The following is a 13,443-nucleotide window of genomic DNA, read 5'->3' on the forward strand; positions in this document are numbered from 1 at the left end:
TGGGAGCCTAGTCAGTCGTATGTCTTCACGCTCAAGCATTATTGCCACTAAACAAATTGAAGAAGACCAAAAGAAAGCAGAGCTTGTGGCAAAGGCAGCGATACTGAAGGAGAAGCAATCATTAAAAAGAGCACAGCTAGACCTACGAACCAAAAGGCAAGCCATAGAAGAGGCAGAGCGAGATCTACAATCAAAGGAAGAACAAATGGCCCTAAACGCAGAGATAGCTATGTCTGAAGCACGAAAAGAGTCCAGTTGGAACTGGAAATCGACCACTGCTGCATGGTATTAAGACTGAACCACCAGATGACTATCCCATATTCGAAGAAAGAATAGCAACTGGTGGGCATTCCAGCGACAGAGGCAAAAATCATACGACTGATACTCCCAAAGAAAATGTCCACTTGGGGGACAGTGTATTAAGCTCTGGCCAAAGACGAAATAAAGCTACTCATGACAGAATGATGGATAAAGAAAAGAATGAAAGGGGTCACCGTCCAGAAGAAAGTGAGAGTGACAATGGGTCTGACATTTCAGAAGAAGCAGTCAGCATAGCTGCTTCCAGAAATTCCAACAGAAGAAGCATGAATAAGACAACACGTGGCGCTGCACAGTGGGCGATGATTAGAGCGATAAAGAAAATGTCCACAGTGATAAAGAAGTTTGATGGCAGCATCATGGAGTACAGATCATTCATAGACGAGTTTGAAACAAAACTCGTACCAACTGCCGAGGATGACAAAGACAAACTCACTCTGCTGAGACAGTTCACAGAAGCTACAGCCCATGAAACAGTTCAAGGGTATGCAGGTACAGACGCAAGTGAAGCATATCAAGGTGCCACGGAGGAGCTGGGAGAGCGTTATGGTGATCCGAACAAGATAGCCAATGCCTACCTGAGGAAGATTTTAGACTGACCTCCAATCAAGCCAGACAACGTTACCTCGTTAGACAAATTCGCCATCTTCCTGAATCGATGTAAGACCGCAACCCGATGTGTTGATGGACTAGAGCATTAAGAAAATATGAAGCGGATCGTCAAGAAGCTTCCATATTTAATGCAAGATTCTTGGAGTAAGCGCAGGGAAAAGATACGACAAGCCAAAAGGAAAGTAAAATTTGAAGACATTGTCGGCCTGGTGAAGTCTGAGGCTACTAGATTGTCATGCCCGGACTACAGCAGACAGGCCATGGCCAGTCTCGACAACCCGGTGAAAGAGAAGAAAACCACAGAGAAAGTGGAACTATCTTTCGCCACCAGTGTCACCAGCACCAGTAAGAAGATGAACCAAGGGAGCAAGAAGAGCAGCACTTCAAACTCCAAACCACACAAAGCTCAACAGAAACCATGCCTGCACTGCCAAGATAGCAAACATTCTTTCAATAGTTTCAAATGATTGATTGCAGCCAGTCAAGAAGATACTGTTAACTTCCTGAGAAACCAAGGTGTATGTTTTAGCTGTCTGAAACCTGGTCATCGGAGTAAGCAATGCAAGCAGAAAGCTAAATGCTCCAAATGCCAAGGAAAACACCCAACGGTGCTACATCAGGATCGTCGACCAACAGCTGATAAGGATGATGATGATTCCAAGACGCCAATACAGACAGAGAGCACCACAGTAAACTGCCTCACCACAGAGGTAGAAGAAATACAGCCCTGTATGGGGACCGGTGCTCAAGATGACGATGACAGCAACAGGAGCAAGAACCGCAAAATCCTGCTGACTGTTATCCCAGTCAAGGCAAAGCTGAAGGGCTCAAAAAGAATGGTACAGACCTATGCCTTTCTAGACCCAGGCAGTGCTGCATCATTCTGCACAGAAACGTTACAAAGACAGCTTGGAGCCCCAGGTAGAAAGACAAGGTTGACGGTAGACACCACAATAGGCAGAGGCACCCTCACCTGCGAGACGGTCACAGGCATAGAAGTGTATGACCTAGACTGCTCAGAGCCAATAGTAGAGCTGGAAATAGTGTACACTAAGCAAACGATAGGCGTCTCTGAAGACTTCATTCCCGCCAAGAAGACAACATGAGATGGCCACATCTGAAGAACATAAAACTCCCAAGAATAGATGCCGAAATAGGACTGATGTTAGGCACCGGAGAAGTACAAGCATTCACCCCTCTGGAGACGATACGCAGTCCGTGTAAAACGCTTCACGCATGCAGAACACAAATAGGATGGATCCCCTGTCACGTATCCAGATATTGTGAAACGGGACAACAGATCCATCCTCCAAGCTTCAGAACAGAAATTATTGCTGTAGAAGACATGGAGGAAATGAATAAACTAGACAGGTTGGTGCGGCATTCCATTGACCTTGACTTTCCTGAGCGTATGATAGACGACAAAAGGGAGCACTCCAAAGAAGACAAGAAGTTCATACAGAAAGTGAATGAAACCATTGAGCTAGTAGCGGACACTACAAAATGGGACTTCCATTCAAAACTGAGAGTTCAAAGTTCGACTACCCGACAACCAGCAGTATGCCTTACAACGCTTCAAAGGCCTTGAACGAAAGTTCAGAAACAACCCAAAGTTTCATGCCGACATACTTGAGAAGGGATATACAGTAAAAGTCCCAAATGACGAATTGGACCGAGACGACGGAAGGGTATGGTATATACCTCACCATGGACTATATCATCCGAGCAAACCGGAGAAGATCCGTGTTGTCTTTGACTTTTCAGTGAAGTTCCAAGGGGTGTCGTTGAACAACCTACCATTACAAGGGCCGGATCTGACAAATAATCTACTAGGAGTGTTACTACGATTTCGACAAGAACTAATCGCCTTAATGGCAGATATAGAGGCTATGTTTCACCAAGTACAAGTTAAAGAAGAGGACAGCGACTGTCTACGCTTTTATTGGTGGCCAGATGGAAACATAGAAAGCCCTCCAAGAGTCTACAAGATGATGGTTCACTTGTTCGGTGCAGTATCATCCCCGAGCTGCACGAACACAGCACTACACAAGATGGCCGATGACAACAGCCACCTATTCGACAATGAAGTTGTGGATACAATAAAGAGAGACTTCTACGTAAATGACTGCCTCAAGTCAGTAGAAGATGCTAAGAAGGCAATCAAGTTGACACAAGGTCTGACTGCTGCTTGCAAAAGGGGCGGTTTCTGTCTAATGAAGTGGGTGAGCTACAGCCGTGAAGTATTAGAAGCCATACCGAAAGAGGAAAGAGCTAAAGAAATCAAAGATTTGAAGCTGGAATACGACTGTCTACCAGTAGAGCGTGCCCTAGCTATATATACTTCATGGTCGGTCGAGTAAGACACAGTAGGATTCCAGATCAACATTGAAAACCGGCCTGCAACAAGAAGAGGCATACTATCAATTATCAGCTCAGTATACGATCCCATTGGACTTGCAGCCCCATTCATCCTACCTGCAAGAATACTACTTCAAGACTTGTAACGTAGAGGTATGGTTGAGATGCAAAGATCAGAGAAAATGACCGGAAGAAATGGCAAAGGTGGCTATCAGATCTTCCAAAACTAGAAAATATATCAGCTCAGAGGTGCTACAAACCAGCAGACTTTGGAGAAGTCAAGGTATGTGATATACATCATTTTTCTGACGCCAGTGAATACGGATATGGTGTCGCATCATATTCAGACTCATAAACGAAGACGGAGGAATTCACTGCGCCTTCCTTATGGGGAAAGCAAGGGTTGCACCATTGAAGAAAATAACAATCCCACGCCTGGAGCTAACAGCAGCTACAGTTGCAGTGAGAATGAACATAATGTTAGAGAAGGAGCTCGACATTAAGAATGACAAGGTATACTTCTGGACATACAGCACATCAGTGATCAAGTACTGTGCCAATGAATATATTATATGTGAAGGATCAGATCGTAAACAGTGGAAGTACATCGATACCAAATCCAACCCAGCTGACGACGCATCTAGGGGACTGACTGTAGACCAAAAGATGGCTGCAAGGACCAGATTTCCTGTGGAAACAAGAAAGTGAATGGCCAACACAAGAAGGCAGTTCCAGAGCACTAAGTAATAAAGACCCAGAAGTTAAGTGGGAAGTATCCGTGTACAGCACTGTATTAGTAGAGCGAGCGTTTGCGATAGAGAAGATCCTGCCACGCTATTCCAGTCAGACAAAGCTACCCTTACGAAACCTGCAGATCTGCAAAGAGCTGATTAAGAGCTTAGGCAGATCTGCACAAACAGACTCACTGCAGCTTTCTGGACAGAGCTGCAGTAAGCTGATTCTGTGAATATATAATTAGTTATTGCAGCTCTGAGACAGACCACTGCAGACCACCCACAGCTCTGGGACAAACCTCTTGCAGACAACCCACAGCTCTGGGACAGACCTTGCAGACATCTTGCAGCTCTGAGACAGACCTCTCACAGACAACCTGCAGCTTGGGGGAAGGGGGTAGACATCAAAGGTCAAGGAAGCTAACAGGCCGAGCTCATGACAATGAGGTCACAAGTAGTTAGCTAGATGGGATTAAACATGGCTCTACGGCAAATCAGTGTACACCCACTGCAGCCAACAACAATTTGTTGGCTTTGTGTGGTGGCATATGTATAATGCCCTACAAAGAGGCTCCAAAAATGGTGCATGGGGAAATGCAGTTTTATTGGGCCATTTTCTTTACTGATAAAGCTGATGCAATGGATTTCATATTTGTACTTTTAAGATTCAGCATACAAAAAATAATCCAGTGCATTCAGCCTTTGATAAAATGTACCTTAACTTTTTTATCCAGTGATTTGATCAAAGTCCATATTCTCTCTGGTACAGTTGGACCTCTAAAGAGGAGAAAGAAGCAATACAAGTTTGGTAAAATCAGCAGACAACACCTTCATACACAAATAAAACAAGTTGAGAGCTATATAAATTTTAAACAAAGTTTGTATTAATAAAATAACATATATTTTTAAAAAAAGTGTTTACATAAAATGTGTCTTGCTCGGAGCTTGCTGTGAGGTTTGTTTCACAAACACCACACAAACAGACACACACATACAAACAGATACCATTCAAGACATAACATCACATGCACGACAGTAACAATACATGCAGAAAGATAACACAGAAACAGAAGAGAAATAGAGACAAAAAAGTATAAAAAATGTTCGGTCGACCCACTGTACTGGTCGCTTGCGCTGCGCGCTGTAGTATGGACGCCATGTAGCCCTGCGTACAGGTCTTTGTGTTCCTGGCGTGATACGGCCTCCACCACAGCCCTGCAACGGTTCATGGACATGACCGGCGACAATGCGGTCCAGATCCGGACCGCAACGAAAAGACTGTCTTTTGGCCGAAATTCTGCTCTATCGGGGCAAAATCCTTTCCCTGCCTACCTTTACCTCCTAACCGACCCAGAAAAGATGCCATTAACTTCTCCTAACGTCCTCCTAACGTCCAAAACCGCTCGTTTTCTGAAACATAACATACTCGCGGGTCAGTCACAATCAGGGTGCTCTAGACAGATTTCGACATGTTACGCTCTAATAGTAAAAAATGTTGAGCAAAATTTAATGAAACATTGTTCTTAATATGAATCAACCAGTAGAACCAAACCGGCCCCATCGAAAAAAAATGGAGTTTTTGTGATAATTTTGACCTGAGTAGTGAAAAAAGTACCCCAAAAGTGGGTCAAAATGAGCGTTACGCTGTTTCATCTGAAAAGACACATTTTGTAAACTCACTTTTTGAAACTGTTAGATTAATTTTTTTTCGATTATTCAGAATATATAAAGTGTCACATACCATTTCTTCTTGATTTGCAAGTTATTTCATCTTAATACATGGATTTGAATGGAAATGGCGTGATAACAAGTGAAATTGGTGTGTGGTTACGCTTTTTATATTTTGACAACAGCATTGATTTATCTCTCTATTATCACTTGGGAAACATTACACTAGGATGTTTCCTGAAACATCTATTTGATTGGAAGACCAACTGTGATTAGTTGGTACTAAATGTTTATAGGGTCAACGTATTGATTATGAATGACAAATCATGAAAGTTGCCCACATTTTGTGTCCAAAATTTGTAGTGTCCGTGACACCCTCATACCTTTCAGCCATATTCAGATAGTAGAGATCTGATGTCATTAGCCAAAGTGGCCCTGTTTGCCTTCCTTATGTGTTATAAAAATATAATCCATTTACCACTTGTTTTGTTTCAGTGTATCAAAAGGGGGCCAAATGTAGTGTCCGTGACAGCCGTAGTGTCCGTGACACCAAATCCATACATTACTTGTTACAGTGATTTAAGCTTTTAATTATATTGTTTACCAGCTGAAGTTATATTTTTATGAGATTGTAACTTAGTTTTTGAGTAAGACATCAAATGAAATATATTAAACCAGTGAAAGATGTTTTTCTACCTTTTAAGATTGTAATGTTAAAAAACTGTCCAACTAAATAACGGTATAGGGGTTTAAAAAAGGAACAGAAATAGTGTTATCAGTTATTTCCCTATATAACTTTAAGATAGAAATGTATTTGTAGTGAAATTAAGGCATAACACTGGACAAACTAATTTACTCTCACATTAAACCACTTTCCATTTGCAACTGGCTTCATGTCACGGACACTACACCTAACAAGTGGTTAAAGGGGAAGTTCACCAAGGATGATTTTTACATATGTGGTAGCTCTGTGGTCATTTACCCAGAAAAGCTATTTTCACCATTTATAACTCGCCCGATTTTCTACGAAAATGATAAAAATGGTACAGGAAGTTGCCCATGTAATTTGAATCATGGGAAAAAAGCCCCAAGCTTGGAGCTTGCATCATGTGATATGGAAGGGACCATCTTCGGATGGGTATGGCCCCCACATTGTCCACTCACAGTAGTACAGTAGTAAACAGCAACACAAAATCTGACAGTGAACAGTTTATTATAAGTGATTCACCGTTTATGCAAGGATACTCAGTATAAACAAAAGTTATGGAAAGTTATGGAAATACGCACAGCCTGGTTTAAGCATTGGTGAGTGGACAATGCCATACCCATGGGAAAATGGTGCCTTCCATATCACATTATGCAAGCTCCAAGCTTGGCGCTTTTTCCCATGATTCAAATTACATGGGCAACTTCCTGTACTATTTCTATCGGTTTTTGTAAAAATCGTGCAAGTTATAAATGGCGAAAATAGCTTTTCCGGGGTAAGTGACCACAAAGCTAGCACATATGTAAAAATCATCCTTGGTGAACTTCCCCTTTAAGCATTTTTACTGCATTTACATTTAAATTCACCTGACATCTGAAGTAAACTTCATAGACCTTAATAAATCCTTTTAAAACCAAAGAAAATGTGTTTTTGATTTATATAAGGGGGAAAGTGGGTGCAAATTTGACTATTTATGATGATGCTGCAGGAGTGTTAGCCCAGTGATGCATATAAGGGGAGGGTGTATGTCCCTTCAAATTATTTTTCTGTTTTAACCCTTTTTTGCATTATAAGGCTGTATTATTAGTGTTTATGAAATTTAACAATCGTGTGTTGTCTGTTAAGGGAAAGCTTTGGCGATATATAAGAAGTGTAAGTGGTTGCACAATTGACTATTTATCATGGTGCTGCAGCAGAGTTGGCTCCGTTGCGGATCTATATCAACAGTGATGTATATAAGGGGAGGGTTTATATCCCTTAAAATTATATTTCTGTTTTAAGCCTTTGTTACCATTATAAGGCTGTATTATAAGTGCTTGATGAAATTTCAATCGTGTGTTGCTTGTTAAGGGAAAGCTATGATTAGACATAGTCGGATCTATCATGTGGTGTCTATTGAATGCTGTGATCCTGAAATCTGTTTGGAAATCCATGTGTGTGGTTTCTCCTCAGTCGCAAAGTTCTGTCTTTCCTAAATTGTTGTGTCAGATATTTTGTTGCTTTTGTTATACTTGTTGATGTTAATGTTTTCACGTGTTATTGGCTACAAATAACATCAAAATTTCTCTATTTTTATCTTGTGTTGAGATTATTGTTAATGTTTTGTCTCTTTTGTGGACTTTGTTTTGACAAATGTGTCTTTTATGTTGTTGTTTCTTTTTGTGGGCTATTATTGGGTGGTCTGGGAAAACAATTTTTAATGTTTCGGCCTTTTCAAGTTCCTGCCAGTATTTTGCAAGAGTTTCTTTCAAGTCTTTGGGCTATTATACAATGAATTCTTCCGCCAAATATGTGGCTGTTTAATGGGCTGAAATGCATTGCTGGAGATTGTCATGATTGCATTTCATAAACTGGAAATGGAAATCATCTCTGGATACCAAAATGATTCACTTTTAAAAAAAAGATTCAGATATGACATTTTCATAATTTTTACTGGAACACAAAACCAGCTGGCAGAGTTCAGCCATAGAATAAACAAAAAGCATCAAACATTTAAATTACCAGTTAAGAAATCACTAGAAAAAAATAACAAATTTTGAAGGGCCAAAGGCACAACCAAGAAAATATTTTGGATATTAAAATCTACACAAAACTAATTGGAACATTCCAATACCTGCACAGAGAATCATGTTACCCAAATCAAATTTTAAAGGACTAATGGAGGTGAAATTATCAGATACTTCTGTACATTCAATGACCCAAACGAGGAGATTTAAAAAGAATATATCTTTTAAGATTTTTTTGACCAAAAATGACAAAAATTGCCCCCAAACAGTAATATTTCCAATTTTGTCGTAATTTCAACTATTAGAAGGGTAACATCCTTGCAAACACCCTATCCAAATTTGAGAGCAATTGGGCTAGCGGTTTCAGAGAAGAAGAAATTTTACTGAAATGAGAAAAGTAACCAAAAAATTCAGCAAAAAATACAAAATTCAAGATATCTTCACGATATTCATTAAACTGATTTTGATCAACCTTAGGAACCTGTATACCAATATCAAAGCTATCAGATTAGTAATTTTTCAATGAAAACATTTTGACCAAAAATTTGGAAAATTGCCCCAAAATTACAAATATTAAAATTTCAATTCAATTTGTATACACTTGACTCAGGTCATCCTGAGGAACATGTATACCAACTTTCAAAGCAATCAGATGAGTTGTTTCAGAGAAAAACATTTTTGACTAAAAACTGAAAAAATACCACAATTTCGGTGTCGCTCAAATTTGATCAGAATTGGTATATACCAGTATGGGTACCAAAGATCAACAATAAATGTTGTTTCTATCTGTTCAGTGCAGGAAAATTCTACGTTGATGTTATGACAATGATTTCTGCACAGTACAACCAGAAAAACAACAAGAAATATTTAAACCAGAAAAGCAAGAATGACAAAAGTAATTAAGGTCTGAAACTTTAGGTACTGGAGAACTTTAGCAACATGCATAGCATAGCCCCCCCCCCCCCCTTAGTTTGACCATAGACGGTCTTCCTCCCCTCTACTGTCTATGGTTTGAGCAGGTCTGTTAATATGTAACAGTTCATAAACAATGACAGGAAATGACTCAAGTCAGGGGAGTAAGCCTGTTTCAAGCCTGTTTCAGAACTTCGCTTTTTCTTACCTCATTTGCACATTTTTGACACTGATTTGTTCATTTGAACAATTTCACATCTCAACCCCTACATCTACCTGTTCACCAAATACTGAGACGGTAGCTTTAGCGGTATGGGAGCCTTTGTGTGTGACGGACATACATCCGCACATACCCACAAATATACAGACATTTAGACTCATCATATAAGCTCTTTTTGGTATTTATATATAAAACCAAATATGAGCTAAAAATTACCTGAAAAATAGAAACATGCAAATTTCAGCCTAAATTTTACACATCTGCTTTAGAATGCCTAAAGGAACCTGCACACCAAGTTTCAACCCAATCTGACCAATGCTTACAGAGTTTCCCCTCATTTGCATATTTTTGGCACTGACATGTTCATTTGAACAAATTCACATCTCCATCCCTAGGTGCAACTGTACACCAAATACTGAGACAGTAGGTTCTGCCGTTTAGCTGTTTTTGATGTGGACGGACATACATACATACATACATACATACATACATACATACATACATACATACATACATACATACATACATACATACATACATACATACATACATACATACATGCAAATGGCATGCAAATGAACTGATTCAGCTTATACAATTACCTCACATTGGTATACCAAATGCGAGCTAAAAATCAAAATATCTGACACAACAACTTAGGAAAGACAGGACTTTGCGACTGAGGAGAAACCACTCACTTGGGTTTTGAAACATTGATTTCAGGACCACATCATTCAAAAGACACCACATGCTACATCCGACTATGTCTTGCCATAGCTTTCCATAAACAAACAACACACGACTTGAATTTATCAAACACAAATAATACAACCTTATAATGCAAACAAGGGGATAAAACAGAAAAATAACATTACGGAATATACAGTAAATCCTCCCCTTATATACATCACTATTGACAAAGATCCATAATGGAGCCCACACTACTGCAGTACCACCATAAATAGTCAGATTTGCAACCTCTTTCCCCTTATACACAATAGATGCTGACCAAATACTTAAAATACTCCAGTCACCTACAAATATCACTATGAGTGGCAAGAGAGTGTTATATTACACTCTTCATGACTTAAATTAGACTTCTGATATAGAGAATTTGTGTTTAATATTGTCTCTTAAAAGTGATATAGAAGTTCCCCTTTAAGTATTCGAATGTGTAGTGCCCGTGACGCTACTGAAATACAGATCACAATAATATGTTGGAAACCAAATGTTCAGTAAATCATTTATTGTTCACTTATAGTGTTGCTAGGACAGTTTTGCATTGCATAGCATTTTTACCTACCACTTATCATTGTCTACATACCAGTTATCTCAAGAATTTTGCATTCAGTGTTGTATTTCTGATAAAATTTTCTGGTTATTGAAAAATACGAGTACTACAAATATTCTTTATGTCAAACTTCCTTAATAATGTTTTGATTTGTTTGTAATCAATTCTTGTCACAATTTTACTGTTTTTACAGGTTTACTGGTTATAATAAACAATAGTTTGTTTCACACACATATTCCTGGATGCGTAGTGTCCGTGACGCTTTTACCATTCTACAAAAATGATTAGAAAACTGACAAAAAATGAGCAAAATTGTGCTGCAAATACTATTAATGTTTTCCAAAGACTTCAAAAATTGCAGTAAAAAATAATTTAAATGTACTAAAGGGCAAATCTGTAAACTAGAGGAATCATAAGCTCATGGGGGAAAAATGAAAATTTTTTTTTTCGTAACAAATCATTTTGCAGGAAATCATGCAAAGCTGGGTAAAATCCTGATACATTCACCTTTTTCTACAACAGATGTATACATTTTCTGGTTAAACTTTTAAAAGAATATTTGTACAAATGTTATATAGTCTACTATGTTATTTCTCCATCAACTCATAATATTTTGTAGTGTCCGTGACAGTGTGTCAACACAATAAAGAACTGTTTGCCATGGAAATACTGAGAAAGTTTGGTTCACAACTTTTCAAGCAAATATGTACCAAACCTTAAGTTTTGTGAATTTAGTAAATTTAGATATGTGTCTACAAGATGAAATTTTGACAAAAGTGAAACACTCTAGAGCACCTGATTGTGACTGAGTCGTCGACAAGTTGTTTACCCATGGAGATCGCCATTTTGAATCTCGCCAGTTATCTCTATGGACCCTTGCAGGGCTGTGGTGGAGGCCGTATAACGCCAGGAACACACAGACCTGTACGCAGGGCTGGGACGCCATGTTGAACCAGAGTTGAACTGTGCGGTACTTCTCTTGCACATGTGTACAAAGTCGATTACGTTGCATTCCGTGTGTCAACATCGTTGAATTTGTGTCTGTTAAGAAATTCACTTCATCAATGTTCTTTATCACGACGAATTGATACACGTTACGTACTGAGGTCAATTAGTAGGTGATTCTTCATGCTTTACTATGCTTATTCATGTGAACAGTTCGCAGTATGCAACAAAAATAGTGAAAATATTCTCAAAAGTTACAGCTGCTATCCCTTTAAAATGCACCTTTTAATAAGTTGGCTTTCATTTAATATTTTCTATAATTTTGGGGGAAGGGACGGTGTAAGTTAGCAAGATGAGTTGATATGTAAAGTGTTGTCTTTGTAGATTTTTTTTTACAAATAACTACACCACTACAGCATTATTTATTTGAGTTGTAATCTTTACTGACTTTTGCATTTTTTAAATAACTGTGTAACTTTCAATGCAGAGTCATTGATCACTTGAATCGCAGTGGATATAGACGCTTTATAAATAAATAATATAAATAAATCATTTATTATCATCATCATCATTATTATTATTATCATTTTTAGTGTGCCGCTCAAGATGAGCTGAATTTGGTTGTTTCCCTATGCATCGGGTAGTGAAATCTCCCATTGTTAATCATACCGCCCTTGTCACCTTTGTTAAAATGATATATTGATTGCATTGGCTTTTCATGTGTTCGGCTGGAAAAGTCCAGAAATAAGGATAAAAAGCTCTGCGAGCAGAGGCAAAATTACATCAAATGTATATTTGATGTAATTTGTTGGTAGTCCATCTGGGGTCGGAGCTTTGCCTTGTTTTAATTTAGTTTTTTTTTCAGAAATCTAAATACCTTATCCTCTGTTTGGTTCAGTGTGCTACTCAATTCATTGTTATTACCATGCTGTGACTCGGTTTGTCTTTAAAACTGATCAGTATCTTCTTCAACGCTACATCTCATGACTTGGTGGTATTTTTTATGCAAAAGAGTGACGTGAACATACCTTTAGACTTGATGCTGGTGTCGTTGGAGGTGGCGCTCACCTTGAAATCACGACCAATAGCCTACTCAGAGAAACACACACAAACTATTTGTTGCTGTTCATTAATAAACTGTTTACTTTTCTTGCATTGATAAAATATTCCACACATGCAATCAGTGCAGTACAAGAGATTGGGAGATTTTGCAAATTCATGTTTGAAATGCACACAAACCTTGACACAGGTTTGTTTCTGTAATGAACATCTTTTGACATTGTGCAAAATTTACATGGGGCAAGGTTTCTAAGAATTTCCATGGAAGCTATGCAGGAAATGTATGTGTTTGACGAATGAATTTGATATTCAAAGCGTTGATATCATACATTTCAGTCTTTCTGTTACACTGTTACAAAATGTTCCCATACAACAACAGCTACATTCTGGTGCAGTTTTCTGAAAAAGGTTTAAGAAGGACTGATGGCTTTCATTTTTGGGTGCATTCTTGACTTAAAGGGATACAGTTGTCAGAACTGCACTCAAAGGTTGTATTGGACCCATACGATCTATGGAAACACTGACTCCAAGGTACGATGGTGATCGATGAAAGTTAAAACATGTCTGTCATAATCTACATCCTATAATTTAAATGTTGCAGCTATGATGATGAG

At 38.7% G+C, this 13,443-nt stretch overlaps 2 protein-coding genes across 2 annotated transcripts; both read left to right on the forward strand.

Annotated features, from left to right (window-relative positions):
* The first annotated feature begins 2,801 nt into the window (after window positions 1-2,801).
* Window positions 2,802-3,290, forward strand: LOC139127385 (uncharacterized). The gene has a single exon (XM_070693302.1). It carries the CDS (start codon window positions 2,802-2,804, stop codon window positions 3,288-3,290), a length of 489 nt encoding a protein of 162 aa, XP_070549403.1.
* Window positions 3,291-3,675: 385 nt separating this feature from the next.
* Window positions 3,676-3,996, forward strand: LOC139127393 (uncharacterized). Its single transcript, XM_070693313.1, has one exon. The coding sequence runs from the start codon at window positions 3,676-3,678 to the stop codon at window positions 3,994-3,996; it is 321 nt and encodes a 106-aa protein (XP_070549414.1).
* The last annotated feature ends 9,447 nt before the right edge of the window (window positions 3,997-13,443 follow it).

The sequence above is a fragment of the Ptychodera flava genome, chromosome 3 (assembly GCF_041260155.1).
Source record: "Ptychodera flava strain L36383 chromosome 3, AS_Pfla_20210202, whole genome shotgun sequence".
Classification (NCBI taxonomy): domain Eukaryota; kingdom Metazoa; phylum Hemichordata; class Enteropneusta; family Ptychoderidae; genus Ptychodera; species Ptychodera flava.